The sequence below is a fragment of the Carassius auratus genome, chromosome 20, assembly GCF_003368295.1.
Source record: "Carassius auratus strain Wakin chromosome 20, ASM336829v1, whole genome shotgun sequence".
NCBI classification, from domain to species: domain Eukaryota; kingdom Metazoa; phylum Chordata; class Actinopteri; order Cypriniformes; family Cyprinidae; genus Carassius; species Carassius auratus.
The window spans coordinates 18112563-18129758 of NC_039262.1; the positions used below are offsets into that span (position 1 = coordinate 18112563).

General features: G+C 40.4%; 1 protein-coding gene across 2 annotated transcripts; it reads right to left on the minus strand.

The window, feature by feature from the left end:
- Window positions 1–1020: 1020 nt before the first annotated feature.
- Window positions 1021–15139, minus strand: LOC113121088 (insulin-like growth factor-binding protein 3). Of its 2 annotated transcripts, none has more exons than XM_026291327.1 (4): window positions 14453–15139; window positions 8998–9281; window positions 8740–8856; window positions 1021–3349 (listed from the first exon to the last, which is right to left on the minus strand). In XM_026291327.1, exons 1-4 carry the CDS (start codon window positions 14808–14810, stop codon window positions 3242–3244), a joined length of 867 nt encoding a protein of 288 aa, XP_026147112.1. In that variant the 5' UTR covers window positions 14811–15139; the 3' UTR covers window positions 1021–3241. The 2 variants fall into 2 exon arrangements, with proteins under 2 accessions (XP_026147112.1, XP_026147111.1); XM_026291326.1 differs by having other exon boundaries at window positions 1021–3345; window positions 8737–8856; window positions 14453–15132.
- Between the last annotated feature and the right edge of the window lie 2057 nt (window positions 15140–17196).

Genomic DNA, 17196 nt, shown 5'->3' on the forward strand with positions numbered 1-17196 from the left:
ATTAGTAATGTCAGGAAAAAACAACAACACCTGAACATAATGGGAAGCTGGTTAACAAAAACCACAAAGTGCAAAAAATCCCCATACCTCTCTCGATTTCTCCTGCTAAGGCTTGATTATGTTCTGTCTTGTCTATATTTAAAACTGCCTGCAGGCAGAACCGTGTGTGTGGGCGCATATGTGTGTCCTTATCGTGGTAATCTCAAATGAGCCAGACTAACTATAGCTCAGTATTTTGGGGAACCGGGCTCCACTCTCTCTACGGTGCCTTTGACCTGGGCTGTGTTTGTGCTGGCCAGCCAGCAGAACCCCCCTCGCTCCTTTTTCCTGATGACCAGCCTCCGTGGCACCACCCTTTACACCTTAATCTCAGTTTTGTAAACCGCAGGAGACGAAATTGAGTTGCTTCATTGAAATAATCCAGCCAGACATTGGGGGTGTCTAAATTACTCAATTAAAAGCAAACAAACACGATATGGAAGGTAATTGTAACACTTTGTTTGTGGTATTTTCATGGAATTTTAGAATTCATTATAGACACCTAAAATTAAGTTGGGAGGAAAAAAAAGAAGAGTACCTTCTTGAATGTTTGAGCGATTTCATTTCATGAATTGTAGCATCGCAGCTTCTTTTTTGAGAATTGGCTGCGCTGACATGGCTCGGACAAGCGAATAACTATGCTAATGTGAATGGGGTCTCTGTGTGTAGATTTGAGGAGTAATGACCTGTGTGGGGCTCAAGCTAGAGTGTGAAATGAAGCGCTTCAAAGATGTTGACCTGTTACACACAAGATTTGAAATCTCCATTGCCCCTGGCACTCTGTTATACTAATGACAAAATTACTGTAGCTAACAAATACGCTTTCTGTGAAAGAACCATTGTTTTGGAACTCTTGACGGTGACACTATTCACCTTAAATGAATGAATGGGCTCCAAATGTTAAAAACAAATCCAAACTGAATACAATTCAGGAATAGTTCACCCATGAATGACAAAAAATCTGTAATTGCCTCACCCTTGTGTCATTCCAAACATGTATTTCTTTATTTTGTGGAAGACAAAATTTTTGAAAACTTTTTTTTTTCAAAGTTTCACTCTATGTACAACGTGTACAGAATTTTCAATTTAGGGTGAACAATCCCTTAAATTTTGTAGAAGCTGTGAAATTACATTAATTCTGGCATAGTGTAAATAGAAGAGTGTTTACATTTTTTATTAAAAACAAACAAACAAACAAGGCATTAAATACAAATTATATTTGGACAAAAAACATTTCCTTTCTTGAAGAAAGTGATAGCTGTATAATTTCTAGTTTAGTAACATAAAAGCTTTTTAAAGAATCAAAATTTTAATGAAAAAAAGAAAAAAAAAGAAAAAGAAAAAGCAATTACCCGTGAACGGAGGGATCTTTAAAAGTGACTTGCGGGTAAGAGACCCTGGCATTGCACAGAAAGAATATGGCAAGCTTTCTTGAAGATCAACTAGCTTGAACATTGACCTTGATGTTCTTTGAAACACAAGCTCGGCCTCAGCTTTACTGAATCTTGGCGTTCACTTTAATTTAGCTTAGTTTAGCTTAGGTTAGCTAAAGTTAAGCTTAGATTTAGCTTAATTCATACCGTAGAAGGCCTACAAAACCTGAAGATTTAAACTAAACCTTATACAAAACGATTCGAGGACAGCATCTTCGCTAAGCTAACAAAAGACACATCGTACTCCGCACTGTAGATAAACAACAAACCTAAAACAAAAACAAAAGACTTTAGTGATTATATTCCCAAAAATATGCTGAGTTCTATGTTTCACTACTGTGCAATCAACGGGTCACTGAATTGTTCTCAAAGATAAAGTTTGGATCAGCTTATATTTCTTTCTTGGATAAATAATCTTTTTAGCATAAAGTTCACATGCCTCTTTAGCTGGTCTGAAACAATATACTGTATATATTCATATAAAAAAAATTCACAAGACAAAATTACAAGTTAAGGAAGGGCTAATAGCTTAGCACACTCGTATGCTCTTTCCCCAAAATCAAGTCAGATAAGGTGTAGCACCAAATATTTTTGTTCGTCTTTTCTTAAGCTGTTTAGGAAAGGGGTGAGCTGTTTGTTGACGCTATGCTAATAAGCTAACCTGTGGGCTACCTCTCTGGCACCCTCCACCTTTCAAGTCTTTTCTCAGGAGGTCAGTTTTGAGACAACACTAGCCCTGGTTATCGAACATGGCCACCATGTTAGCCTGTAGCTTTCCTACTGGGGCGATCGATATGGATTTTTAGAGAGGCAGAGGGCGAACAAACCTGCGACACATTTCCACACGGGTTTCTGTTAAGGCATCGATTTCACAAACTGCCATAGCAACACTGATTTTGCAAAAGTAATTCAGGGCACTGTGGCGTTATGGTTACATTCAAACCCATAAACAAGACGTCGCGCAAAATACATGCTTTCAGCAAAGACTTAGAAATGTGATGGACAATGATAGTCAGCGACTGGAGCAACAATCAAAGTGCTTCATAATGTATTGAAAGTGAGATAATGCCCATGCGGTGCATATCAATGCTGTCCCGACAACACAAGCTAACAGCTCTGCGTCCCATGTAAGACTATATAAACAAAAAGGGTGTAGATCTAAATATGTCCTGGTATAGAATCGTTTACAATTGGTCTAATTGTTTTATTTATCTGTTGGCCTGGTGACAGGCTGGAGTACGTGTTCAGGAGGGGCCAAAGTGCATGAAGTGCTTGTGCTTCAGATGGAGTCTATGGCTAGAGCCGCCTAGTGCCACGGAGCATGCCCAGTTTAAACGACCCTACACCAGGAGGGCAGAAACAGGAAGTAGGACTTAGAGAGACCCGCCGGCAGAGAGCGATACACGCTATAGCAGAAGAGAGAGACGGAACAAGTACACAACCTCCCTCATGTACACAAGAGTACATAGCATGCCGTTACGGAGTTAAATTTTTTTTGTACTTTAGACTATGTTCACACTTCCCTCTCAGGATACAGTCCAAAACTGAAGACATGACACTCTCTCTGTCTCCTCTCGTTCTCCCCACTCTCCTGAAGTGTAAAGTGAGGTTCTGGTCACGTGAGTCCATGCCTCAGCATACAAGTGGGAGGTCAGCTTTGGGACAGCACTTTTGAATTTGTATTCATGTAGTTCTTAAAGGGGGGATATCCCTCTTGTCTCCCTGTTTCCACCGCTCTGCCTCTCTCTCCCCTTCACTTTGTCTCCATGTTAGTGCAGTGGACTTTCTCCTTTCCGTCGTAGCCGGGTATGGGTTGTCCATACTTGTCTACGCACCAGCAGTAGCCTCTTCTGCGGCCTTTGGATGGACTGCACTGTGGACAGAGTGGGTGAGACAGGAAGAGAAATGCATAACCATATGATATTTGGACAGGTATATGCAAAACAGACAACATGCTCCAAATGGAAGAGACAGTGGCATAAACACATTTCTCATCGCATCACACTTATGTGAGAGCGAGTAACACGGATACTAGAGCCAGAGAGAGAACGAGAGAGAGAGATTGGGGTAAAGAAATGCCAGAGGGGATTTAAGGGGAAGTATGTTAGGAAAAGAGGGACAGAGCAAGTGAAATGCATTGAAATATATATATAATTTGCACAAATATAAAATATCCCATTTAATTTATATTCAGTGTGTAAATTATTCAACTGCTCTTGGGGAGTTTCAATTGAAAATTTTAGGGTGCAATTATTTATTATTTTTATGTGAATCCCAGAGTCCCCTCACAAATATCTATCCCTCTTGGACCCCAAAGCAATTGTACTGGCTGAGACAAAAATGTTATTGATAAGCCCAAAGTATATATATATATATATATATATATATATATATATATATATATTTTTTTTTTTTTTATGTGATTGCTAGGGTATGCGTATTGTTTGCGATGCAAATTTTATAATCAGAACGCTATGCACAATAATAACTGCTTGTGTGCAATTCTATTTTAAAAAATAAGTAACTTTTTATAACAAAACTTTTGAAGTGAAAAGGCACAGACATTGGACAAGAATTAATATTTTTTGTGCGTATGTGTCAAATGTTGCACGCGCAGTGTGTGTTGAACTATGTGTGTATGCTAATGCTACATGCTAATGTATCCAGTGAGAGCTTGATGAGGCGATGCGGAATGAAAAAGTTTTTCACAAGTTGCAGTAGTAGAGGTAGCACAACTATAACAATATGTGAATAATCCAACCCACTCTAAAGAGGTATTAAACTGCAGTGGAATCGCAAACCGAGCTGAGTCGCGCCATGCCGTACTGAGCCGTATCGTACCACGTGTGGAAAAGTGCCATTAGTCTACTAGCTTAGCACTCGCTAGTTAAGAAAATATCTTTTGATTAGCTAACTTAAGATGTTCTTAGTTGCGATGAGCATGTTTTTCTGTGCTATCTTATATGGAACCCTCAAACAGAATTTTTATATTTACTAATTACTAATTGTAGAATAAAAAATTTTTAATTGAAGAATGAATTTTTTCTACATGTTATCTTGAGAGTTTTCCCATTATCTTAATTTTAGTTTTAGTGTAACATTATAATACCAATACGTTGCAATAGAGGCTTAATACAATTGAAAAGCACTAAAAGTTTTTCAGTTAGTGTTTTCAGCTTGTTTATTTTCATATCAAGATACGGCATGCAGCTGCATCAAACATTGTTATAAACATCATTTAATGTAAATTGTGATAATCATATTTAATAAATCGCAATAACAATTTCAAGGGAATTATCGACAATTATTATTTTTGTCATAATTGTGCAGCCCTAATTTCTCTGTCAGCCTGCTGCTGATGAAGTTGTGATTTTGTGTACATAAAAACAGTTAAATTTGACCAAGCTCAAATATTTGCCATGGACTGTTAAAGGGCTTCAAGGTCTATTTTAGGAAACTGGCATAGATTCAAAGTCATCTGGAGCTTATTTTATTACACTACACAAGCAAAACAAACACAAACATACACACACAAACAAACATCCACACCCACCGACACACACACACACATCCTCATGTGGTACATTCATTAATGAAAATCTGTCCTTTCAGACACAAGGGGAAATGAGGTAACATACAAGAAAGAACGAAGGAAAGAAAGATAAACAGACATTGTGGAGTGCATGAGTCAGAGAGAAAGAGAGAGAGAGAGAAAAAGAGATCAAAAGCAGTTTTATTGAAAGAGTACCAAATTAAAATACCTCAAGCAGAACAAGAGCAGTCTGGGAATGAAACCTGGTCTCTACAAGGGGCTGCTTCAAATGCTACACTCAATCTTTCAATTTCAATTGTCTCCCACCCACTTAATTTTTTTCCCCTATAACAAATATTTGTATTTTACTAAATAAGTAACATATCACTAGACTTCTTATTTGTTTGGTCATGAGTTTGTCTGCATCTGAACAAAAGAGAAAGAATGAGTGTACAGGAAGCCCGTGCTTAATTTGTTATTTATAAAGTCCCGGAACTTGGACTGGAATAAATAAATTGTATGAAATAAATTAAAAACTTGCATGACAGTCTTGCTTATAAAACGTACATTAGATATAAAAATGCTGTTCTTAATAATTAATTATGGTTACCTTTTGTTCTTTTTAATATTGCAAGTTATCGATCACATTAATATTATACTTGCTTATTCATTAAACATATGGTCATTGCATCAATTTCTTCCAAAGGGCGTATAAGTTGGGGGGATCGACTAAAATAGGTGCTGGATCCAATTCCAGAGGAAGTGGATCCAGATCCTGCTTATTCCGGAAAAAAAACCAGGAACTACTCAGTGCAGAGCTGCTATGTATTATGTGAATGTTCCATTCAGACTGTACAGTCACACAAGATGCTTTCCGTTTGATGTAAAGGGGACTAATAATGACTAAAGCTAGGGATTTCATTGTACCACAGTGTCCTAACCAGGCAATAAAAGTCATATGTTAATGTAAATCAATGTTTTTGTTTTTCTCAACTGACGCAATCAGCAACAAGAGGATTTGTTGAACGCACAATTTCTATTTATTTGCTCCCGCCAAGTGAAATCAAATTAGTCACAAATCTGTATCCACATAACAACATAATTAAAGTCCAGTCTCATATGACTAGAGTCAAGAACATCACATATTATAATACTGTACATACCCTTAAAATGCATAGTGGCCTGATTGATGATTGGTTACTGCATGTCTACACATTCTGTATATGTGTGTATGTGTCTGTATCAGTATCAGAGAAAGACAGAATGGCATAAGCAGTCAGCATCCCAATTTCCGGAGGTTGCAAGTTACAACAGACCTGTGATATCTATGTAGAAGCGAGAGAAAGAGACTATCTGTATACATGTCTGTGTAAATGTATGTATATATGTATATGTGTGTGTGTGTGTGTGTGTGTGTGTGTTTGTGTGTATCACATAGCAAGACTCAGTCAACGTTGGCCCATAATGATGCCCTTATGGGCAGCAGGAAGGCGGAAGGTCATTAAAAGCAGCCACAGGGTAAACACAGACTCATAAAAAAAACACACACACATACACAATATGTGAATGCAACAACTGCATGCGAATTAGAACAGTGGCTGTTTTCTTTGCCAGACTACATGAGCAGTGTGTGCATGTGTGTTTGTGTCTATTAAGTAGCACGCCATTTGGGATAGAAGCTGCCCCTGGATTACTGCAAGCACAGAGGATAGACAGATAACAAGTATGATATGTAATGTGATAGTCCAAGAAGAGCTTTCCTGGAAAACCCTGTGTCTTTGCAAAATGTAGTATGAAACGTGTACTTTATGTGTTTGGTGTATGGGCGACCATATCTGTGTATTGGTATTTGAGTGGAAGCATGTGCACCCTGGATCATTCCCAGCATGCCTGGCATTCTCTTCTAGCCTCTCACCCCGCATCACTGAGATCCTATTCAGCGTGAGAGCCTAAGTGGACTGCCTGACCATGGGAGAGCAAGGAAAGCCAGTAGATGAGGGGGCTGAGCAATGCTCCAGCCCAGCACATGAGTACAGTTACCTGGGAGAGAGATGCATCTGGATTGGGAAGGGTAAAGGGGGGTTGGCGGCCCTGGGGGCCTCCGCTAACACACTGAGCCAATTCATATAATCAAGGTTAAAATTAGCATGGATTGGACTCTGCTCTCCCCAGGAATGGCCTTCAGACACACATACTCCCACATACGTATACAAATGCTCCCATTACAGATCTTGTTCCGGGGAATGTGTATGGACCCCCAGGCATCCAGGACATCTACAGTTCACTTGTGTGAGAATGTATGTACAGGAGTTTGTGCCTGTTTGTTTTTGATGCCAAAAGAAAAATGAATGACTTTGATCTTAGGGTCGACCAAGACTTAGGCTTTGGCTTAAATCACCAGGATGTAAGCAAAGAAATTTCAGTTGGATTCAGTCAGAGGGGAATCTGATCGGCTTGATCTTCATCATGTGTGGACACAGCCTGTCATACAGATGTTCTTCTATTATTACCAGAGATCCAAGCGTAGAGGTTTGATTTTACAAAACAAACTAGACTCTATTTGTGCAAGCCAGATACAGGAAAGGATGTGGCATGGTTTGGATTTATGTTGTTTGTGCTCGAATATACGGTTTGTCTTTTGCTGGCGCTGTAAAACCACTAGACATTGATTAGTTAGTTGAATTGTTAACCTGTCACTGTCCTTTCTTTCAAACATTGATTTTAAATGGATAATCATGAACAGAGGGCAGGAGCAGGATTGGAAAATGTCAAAGCCAGATTTGCACCTACACTTACTGTTGGAGCATGAGAATGGTCTCCAAAACTTTATTTGATACAGGTGCCACTATGAATCTCTCTTAGGTACCTTTGCAAACCATCTGCAAGGCCCTTGTCTTTCCCCTTAAGGGTTTGCAGAACATGTTTCTTGGGACCTGAAATTAACACTGTCTCTTCACTCTGAGATCTTAGCCCTAGAGCCCAGCCTGTTTTCTTCAGAAACCCAGGGTCCCTTTAGTGGTTTACATGTTCAAAGGAACTACATGCTACTAAGCATGTGTGTGGGTATATGTGTGCATATCAGGGTAGACTTCATTCTCTGTAGTTTCAGCATGAAGCATCTGCTTAACAACACGTGTTTAACATTGACTCTAAATCTCATCCTCTTTTTGAAACATTTCCATCTCTAGGTCTCCAGTGTTGTCATTAGGCCTTCAGGGTCACTGTGGTATCTGTCAGAGAGGTTTTCCAAATTCACCCAAACTCATTAGGGCCATTCAGACAAGGCCTTTTGACTCATGTTCTTAATAGGGGGTTGCGGGTGACTCACAAATTTCCGAGAATTGCATTTGCCCCCACTAACCACTTTGTTCAGACTCACTCATGCACCCTGTCAGTTGAGGAAACAACAGAAACTTTCAAGAACCAGCATGCACATACAGATAGGCTCCCACCTATTTTTCTGATACTGTTGTGACAGTTGCCATGACAGTAACTTATCGTTTTGTACACAGATGGTGGTAGAATAATAGTTTGAGAATCTGGGCTGATTACACAAAGGTTGCATGTTTGATCCCAGGTAAGGATGGTCTAAAAATAGGATGCCTGTTTCCCCCCTGAGCAAGGTACTTAGCCACAAGGGGGATAGGCCCTGTAATTGGTGCAAAGTAAGTGACTTTAAATAGAAAGCATCTGCAAAAGAAAAGTCAAGGCACTTGGGTAAAAGGTAATTACCTGTTTTTTCTTGTAGAAACCCTTTTGGTCGCAGTTTGGAATGCGGAAGCCTCTTGGGTTCAGCACATTTGAGATCTTTAAATTCTTCATAACACTCTCCATCTCCCGACGACATGGGCCCTGTACACACAGAGAATGCAGAATTATAAACTTGCAAACATGTGAGGAGATTGGATATGCAAACAAGTAGAATGGCAATAGAATGTACACTTCCATACACACTTAAAATTGCAGGTTGGTGGAAGAATTGTGAGTGCTTACATATTCAGTTTCTCTCTTTGACTCCAGACTGAAGTTGTGAATATCTGTATGAACCCCTCTGGAAACTGGTTCCCCTTTAAAGATCCGACGTATCTTTAACTGATCTCTTTTGATCGTCTCTTCTTTGTGGTGCGACATAGGATCTATGGACTCTATTGCCATCCTCGGTCCTCCCTGCGTGTCTCCGGAAACAATTGTTGTGTCCTGGACTGTCTCAGCACCCCCGGCGCCAGTTGCCCTGGTACCATTGGAGATATGTTCTTCTCCTTCCTCTTCAGGGTTATCTGAATCAAAAGATAAGTGTATTCATACATATGAACAATCTGACTATTAAAAAAATCTGCAAAAACAGCATTTGTACAACTGTATCCTTTCATATGAAACAGAAAAGCACAGGGGGTCCAATCCTGATCCTGGAGGGCCAATATTCTGTGGAGTTTATTTCCAACCTGCCTAAATACATGTGCCTAGAAGCTTCTAGAAGATCTTGATTAGCTTGTTTATGTGTGTTTAAGTGTGTTTAATGAGTACTGGTCTAAACTCTGCAGGATAGCGGTACTCCAGAGGCAGAATTTGACAGCCCTGGAATAGCATAATCCTAATCTATTGACATATAAAGTAGATCACCGATGAAATCAATTTGTAAGCCAGCCAAGATGGCTACTTTCCTGGGAATTCATTATGGATTGGGGTTTTAGCATAGTGGTTTTAGATTTATGAGTAAGGTTCAATGTGACTAACACTATTTGAAAAGACTTATTGACTCTTAACTAAAACCAGAATTGTGTAGTTGTTGTGTTTATTTAAAATGTAAGTTGCTACAATTGTTGTCTGATTCGTCAACCCTGTGGTCATTATTTATCAACATTTACTTCTGAAAAAAAAAAAAAAAAAAAAGCTTCCAAATTCAGTTTTGAGCAATGACTATATAATTTATTGAGTAGAACAAAACGTTAAAATCTCTGCAAGTAATGTTTACCGCAGGCCTTATTTCACTCATAAATCGAAAAACCACATTTCTAAAAAAACATCTGAAATTCCAGAGGGAACCCGTGGCTAGAAAAGGCTAATTGTCTTCCAGCTTTTAGGACTACAGACTGAACAGCTCTATTCTAAGATTCTTTCCCACCAGAATAGGCTTTTTACTTGGTTTTACAAGCAAGCATTTACAATAGAAAGTGTAAAAGCTCATCAGAAAGACAGAGTAATAAGTAACAGAAGAGAAAAAGATATAGAAAGGGGGATAGGGAAGCAGAGGAGTGAGAGTATTTATAGTGCACCAAGTTACAATCATTATAAGCAGAGGACAGACCACCTGACCCGAAACCCAGAAACCAAATACAGCTACAGGACGAAGCGTTTGCCTGCCTTCAACTAACATGGTCCGGTAGAACGGTCTAAACAACAAACATCCATGCTTTCCTCTCTGTGCCCAGCTGAAGCTTTGCTGTGGCTGCTCACAAAATCTATTCAATGCAAATGTGGTTTCATTGTGGTCTAAATGTCCTTTCCTCTCATCCCACACCATTCCTCAATACGTGAACCCTATACTTATTCTACTAAATAACATTTAGATGTATTATTAGTGCATTTGTATCAACATCCCTATTTCACTTAATTATTATTTACTTTTAACTACTTGATCCATTTTAAGAATAGGTCAACCTCGGTCATCATCTACTCTTCCTTATGTCATTGAAAATAAGTGTTATTTTGTTACTCAAAAGAAATCATTGAGGAAAAAAATGATAAGACTTCTCTTTTCTATACAATGAATGCGGAAGGTAACCAGTTTCGGTATGAAATAACTACTTTATAATGCATAGCACGCTTGAGACCATACACAAATTCCATTGGTTCCTGTATATATAGTATCATGAAGGTGCAAATTTGGAATCTGCAGAAACATGAAGAGGATTAGAAAGTGAATAGCAAGACTGGGTTTGTTCCTCCCACAAAACATTTGTATGCCTTTTTACGCACAAAAGCATATAGACTACTTTTATGGTGCCTTTTTGAAGCAAGACCATTTCCAGTCACCAACCATTATCCTTTTATGTAAAAGAGCAGCAAGGACATTCTTAGATATCTCAAGATAATGTAAGGGTTTATACGTTTGGAGCAAGGATACAGTAAGTAGATGTTGATGCAAATTCCCTTTAATTTCCCCTAACAAAATATTTGCTCTTGTATGTCATTTTGATAAGAAAACCTCTGCCACTAAGCTAAATGTCGAGAGCTTGTCGCTGGCACAGATTTCGCAGGACAACTTCATTACTCTTTTAAATGTGCCTTTGAGCAGCCATTTACCGTGGACAAATTCAAGCACTTGAGATACAATGTCCCAAATTGCAAACTAATTTCTGTTTTTAACTAACTGCATGGCAATTTCTCAAATGCAAGTAAAAGCAGTTGACCAGTAAAGGGTCCAGCAAGGAGTGCATTTGTCAGCTTCAACAAATGCCTGGCGAGAGCAGTGGGCGAAGATGAATTACGGCACTGTTTAAACATGCTGTCCTCTTGGGGTTTTACAGCTCTTGTCTGTTGAATAAATATTCAGTCTCCGGCCGAACAAAACAAAGCAGAGTTCTCGCAGGAATGAGAGACTAATAAACAGCTGGAGGAGAAGAGAAATAGATATTTAGAAAAAAAGGCAAACAAAATGGGCTTTTAAATATGGAAGGTGAGAGAGAAAGACTGGGAGGGAGGGTGGTGGAACAGGAGTGCCATCGAGAGATAGATGAGAGGTGCATGAGATCTGAATATTGTGAAGAACTGTAGAGACAGTGGACAGGATTCAGCAGAGCGAAAGAGTTAAGTGAAAACAGGTTTTCCATGTGTTTGTATGTGAATAAGTGTGCACTTGTGGCACACCAAACACTCCTCTGTAGCCAAGGAAGCTGCTCTCCAAACCAGAATTAAACTATGCCTTCATTGACGATGACACAACAACAACAACAACATCAACAGCAACTTCTGCAACATAACAACTCGAACAAGGTAAGCAATTATAATTATAACATATAATGACATCTAATAACACGTGCGACATGTCAATGCTTGCTTCCCTTGCATGACCCACCGTACCTTCCACCATCTAACTAAGGAACTTGAAAAACATAAAAATTTAACCCCAGTGTATTTTTATTATTTTTGTATGCCTTTTTCCAGCACCCAGTGGCCCGTTTTGAGTCACTCAACCTCACTATTTGTTCAATCCCAATTGGGCAAACAATTTATCATTCTGGCGAAATGGGTAGAACATGAATGAGAGGGTGAAACAGACGCAGGGTTTTTCTTCTCAAAAGTAAAATGAGTTACTGGGCACAAGGCAGGTGAATTTCACTACCAAGGCTAGGGAAAAGAATGAATCTGCACGATTAAGTATATAACTGCATACGCACAAACAACGTCATAACTCTTAACCTCGTGATCTTTCATTCCTCTTTCTCCGCCCGTTCCCACCCAGAATCACGCAGGGCCACACTGCTACCAGACCAATCAAGCCCTGCAAAAATATTATAATTCATGTGTTGCAGGCCATGGGGTGGAGCCACACACCATGGCAATGGAGCTCTGCTCTCTGGTTGGCCAGAGTGTGTAATTACCATAAAGTGTGGTATGATGGGAAAGGAGCACTGAAAAGCATCATGGGCTCAAATGAAAGGGCAGCGGAGGGAGAAAACATGAGGTAAGGCACTACTGTAAAACAGTTGGCGCCCCCAAACTGCTTTTTAAAAGTGACTCTGGGTCCTAACAATAGCCTTTGTGTGTGTGACAATGTCATGGTTGATTGCTTCAACACACCACAGCAGCTCTATCAAATAACTAGAGAGGATAAAAACAAATTCAGTCAGCTAGTTTGACGTCAGTTATGACCAAGAACGCTACTTATTTTGGTCGTGCTGGTCAGCAGCCTTCCCTGTCTTAAAGGAATTCACTAGGATGAATGTGTTGGCTTGGTGCAAGCTAATAAATGCATACTAAGTGATGCACAATAAAACCTTTGACACAGGTGCCGCTGGGTCTTTTCTTGGCTCGTCCGCAAGGTAAGGACTTTGTTAGAAGTCCTGTGCCAATCATTTCCATTTGGCTTGTTTCTTGATGCTCTCAATGAGAGTTCCTGAGCCTGTAAACATCTAGAGAGCATCATTCACAAAACGGTCATCTCCGCTCTTCTGCAGAGACTATATATAAACGAATGTGGCATTCTTAACGATTGGGTTGGTGAAGCCAAATTTTAGTGCACACACACAGATACACAGAGCTGTTTCTCTCTCCATCTCTGGCTCTCTCTCTCACATACACACATACACACCACACACATAAAACAGCATAGAGAGGCCGCTGTAGCGCTGAACCTCGAGAACAACGGCAGTAGTGTGGGGCCGTCTCTCGGCGGCTGGACTTCATGACGACTGCCTGTGACCGGAGGTCGCTGCGTCATGCCGGTGTTCTGAAACTCTGACCTACCTGCTCAAGATGACCTACCAGTAGTCATGTTTAAAAATACAATATCTCGTCAGGCAGAAAATAACTTGTTGGGATGTATTACCAACGTAATGCATTGAAAAACAAGAAGAATGTGTTGTCATGCAGAAAATATATATCAGGATGTCAACATGGGTAGCTTATCTTGTTTATCTAGAGTAACCCACAACTCTAAAAAAAAACCGTTTAGAGATGTCAATGTCTATATTGTGGCATGAATGCAGTGAAGCTGTGGTATGTGCTGCATCTTATGAAAAGTCAGTGGAAAAGCACCCCCCACCCCACCATACAGAGAGAGAAAGACCAGCAGCATTATTAACCTATAAACATATAAACCATGTTATACACAGCAGCGTATGGGGTGGGATGTTTAAGACACCACACATACACAGGCTGTAAATTATGGGGGGGTTGGGTGTCCAACCTCACTAAGCATAGGCTTCACTGCTGAAAAAAATAAAAATAAAATATAATATATATACTAAACTAGTTTACTTGGTCCTACCTGGTCTACCTGGTTATCATTTTTATCTAGTAGCCCAACCAATCTTGGGGACCAGCTAAGATCATAATAGGCTGATTTATGCTGGTTTTGTTGAAAGAAAATATATGTGTATATAGTAGCCTATGTCTGCTTATGCATTTGCATGCACACATGTTTACTTACAACGTTTCAGTAAACCAAAAAGTTAGATTACAGGTCAGTCAGAATGAACAAATCTCCATCGCGTTAAGAGGTAACCATAGCAACAGTGTGCTGCTCGAGAGTGTATCGGACATAAAGTCCGGTCTTTATTTATCCTTTATTAAACAAATCGCAGGCATATGATAAATAAGTTTTAATTTAACTCACAAAAATTCTGCTCCCATTAAAGTCACTGAATAAATAGCACACTGCGCATACGGTACTCTAATGGTGAAATGACGGCTGTGAGTTATTTACAGACAAACCGTGTGCGCTTACCGTGTCCGTGCGATGGATTGCCGCTGGGCTTTTTGTCCGGTGCCTTCGCACACACGCCCCGTCCCTCCAGCAGAGCCTGCAGAGGTTTGCTCTCCCCGGGGCGATGCTGACAGCTCAGCCCGGTACCGCAGCGCCCTGTGTACACTCCGCACGCCTGGCCCTCGGTTAGCGGGCAAGTCATGCAGCACCCGCAGCCTGGCTCCTTTACCGGCTCCGGGCAGTCCCGGGGCAGCGGTTTACACAGCACCATCGCCCCGTCGTCGCATGGCTCGCAGCGGACCACTGGGCTGACGCTTACAGCCCGCCGGGCGAATGCTGCGAGCAGCGCGGTCAGGCAGAGCGCACACAGTCCCGTCATGGAGCCGAGGCGCTGGAGGGAATAGATGCGTGGAAAAACGGTGCGTCAGATCACCTCACCTGGATAAATGATTACACTAAAGCCTGAGCTCTCAACATATGCCTTGGGAAAGTAGCGGCGCTTTGGCTTGTGCTGTCACGTCGGTTTGACAGGACTGTGAACGAAGCGGCTGGGTCTCTCCATCTGTAAGTGAGTTTGAGTGGAACTTCAGGTTTTATACAGGCAGGAGAAGCACGGGCTCAAGTCACTCCCCTCGGTATGAATTATGTAGTCACCGGTCTCGGTCTTAAGGGACCGCGCGCATCCTTAGTGAAACCATTCAACAAAAGAGACGTGGTGGAAAACAGGGAAATCTTGCGAGGGCTTTTAGGCCGGTCATTATTTAGAAAGGAAGCAAGTGACGCCGCTAAGGTAATATAATCAACGTATCAAATAGGCAACATCAAACATCAAAAGAAAATGAATTTATGTAGACTTATACAAATTAGAACATTCACTTGCTTGGATGCCCCAATAATAAAATAAAATAAAATAGTTTATTAATATTGAGAAAATTGCCTTTTAAGTTGTCCAAATGAAGTTCCTAAATGCATATCCTATTATTAATCAAAATAACATATTGATATATAATTACGGTTGGAAATGTACAAAATATCTTCATAGATTATGATCTTTACTTAATATCCTAATGATTTTTTGCTATTTAAGAAAAAAATCGATCATTTTGACCCATACAATTTATTGTTGGCTAATGCTACAAATATACCCTTGCTAATTATGACTGGTCTTGCTATCCAGGGTCACATATATTTTCTGATCATATTAGACCTCTGAATTTATTTAAAAGTAAATAGTAAGGGTAGCACTATATTTAATTATTACAGGATCTAAACCCTTTATACAGTGTGTGCCATTGAAAAGACTGTAAGCCTATCTCTCACAGCTTCATTTCATCCCTGTTATTGGCGTCTAACCTGACTAGGGTCTATTGGATACACCCATCCATATATTCTCCAAACCACTAGTCCTTTAGGGTCATGGTACATTCGATACAGACAAAAAGAAAACTCTTAACAATAGAACAATAGAAACATCAGTTTAATATTTATGGAAAAAATAACAGCAAATAAAATGTTCACCAGATTTTTAGTGAAAATGAATGAAATCCACTGTATATATTTCAAAAACATTACACAAATATTTTGAAATCATGCTCTGAGAAATACGTTTAGACTTGACTCAAAATAATCAAATAGGCTGTTGAAATGGCCTGACGGATGCAACTGTTTATTTTCAGAACAAAAATACAATGGAAACCTAATCCAGTGGTTTCGGTGTCTTGTAGTAATGTGTACAAAACATTAAAAAGCCAGCCCAGACCCTTTTTCACCAATGAATATTAGAGGAACTCTCAGAATAATGTGGAAAATGCACTTTGGGTGGTCAGGCATTAGCGGTCTCATGACACCTGCTGTACCAAGATCAGCCCATTCATCCATACAGAATCTTCACTGACCACTGGCAACTTTTCACCATCAACTCATCCATCCAACTAGTAACCTTGACCCCCGTGACTCCTTACTGGGCCTGTGGGAGAAAAATGTTGACCCATGAATGTTCACGACAGGCCTGCATCCTTTCTCTTTTTCAGTCAATCTCTCCTTCTCACTGGGTGGTAAGAGATGATTAGAGTGTGGGTTGGATGTTGGATTGTGCTGCTTCAGCGCTGAACTCCCCTCTTGCCTCTGCTCTGTAATAACACAAAGTCTGTACAGGCTGTACAGCTCGGTGGCTCCAGCTTTGGGAAAATAAAGGCCTACGGGCCTGCCTGCAGACCCCAGTGTTGAGACTGGCCCACTGAAAACAAGCAGAGGGGGTAAGGAAATACCCCCCAGCACACACAACCCCACTAACAGCACCCTCTGCTACTAAGATTAGTTTTCTTATGACTCTGCATATTTCTCCCTCGCTCTCCTGCTCTTGATTTCTTATTGTCTGTCTGTCTGTGTACCTCAGGAATTCCTTCCGTTTAGAGAAGCGACACGTGAGGGCTCTCCTCTGGTCTCCAGGAGCATTTTGGGAATGGAATGCACTGCGCCTGCCTAGTGTTTCTGCACGGAGCAACAAAGACCGAAAATCAAACAGAGCACGACTGTACAATCTGATAAGATAGTGACTGATGGTGCCATCCATGACTGGGTTATTGCCTTGGATCATATTAACGATTCCTTATCAGTGCAAGCCAGTAAACGTGTAACTTCTCAAAATCATTGGATCGCATTTAGAAGCGCCTGTTTGCCGGTGTGTGCGAGTCTTGAGTGTTTATTTCTGTGAATATTATTGCAGCTGGCTGAATGTTTATTGAAAACGCTGTGCTCCAAAGGAC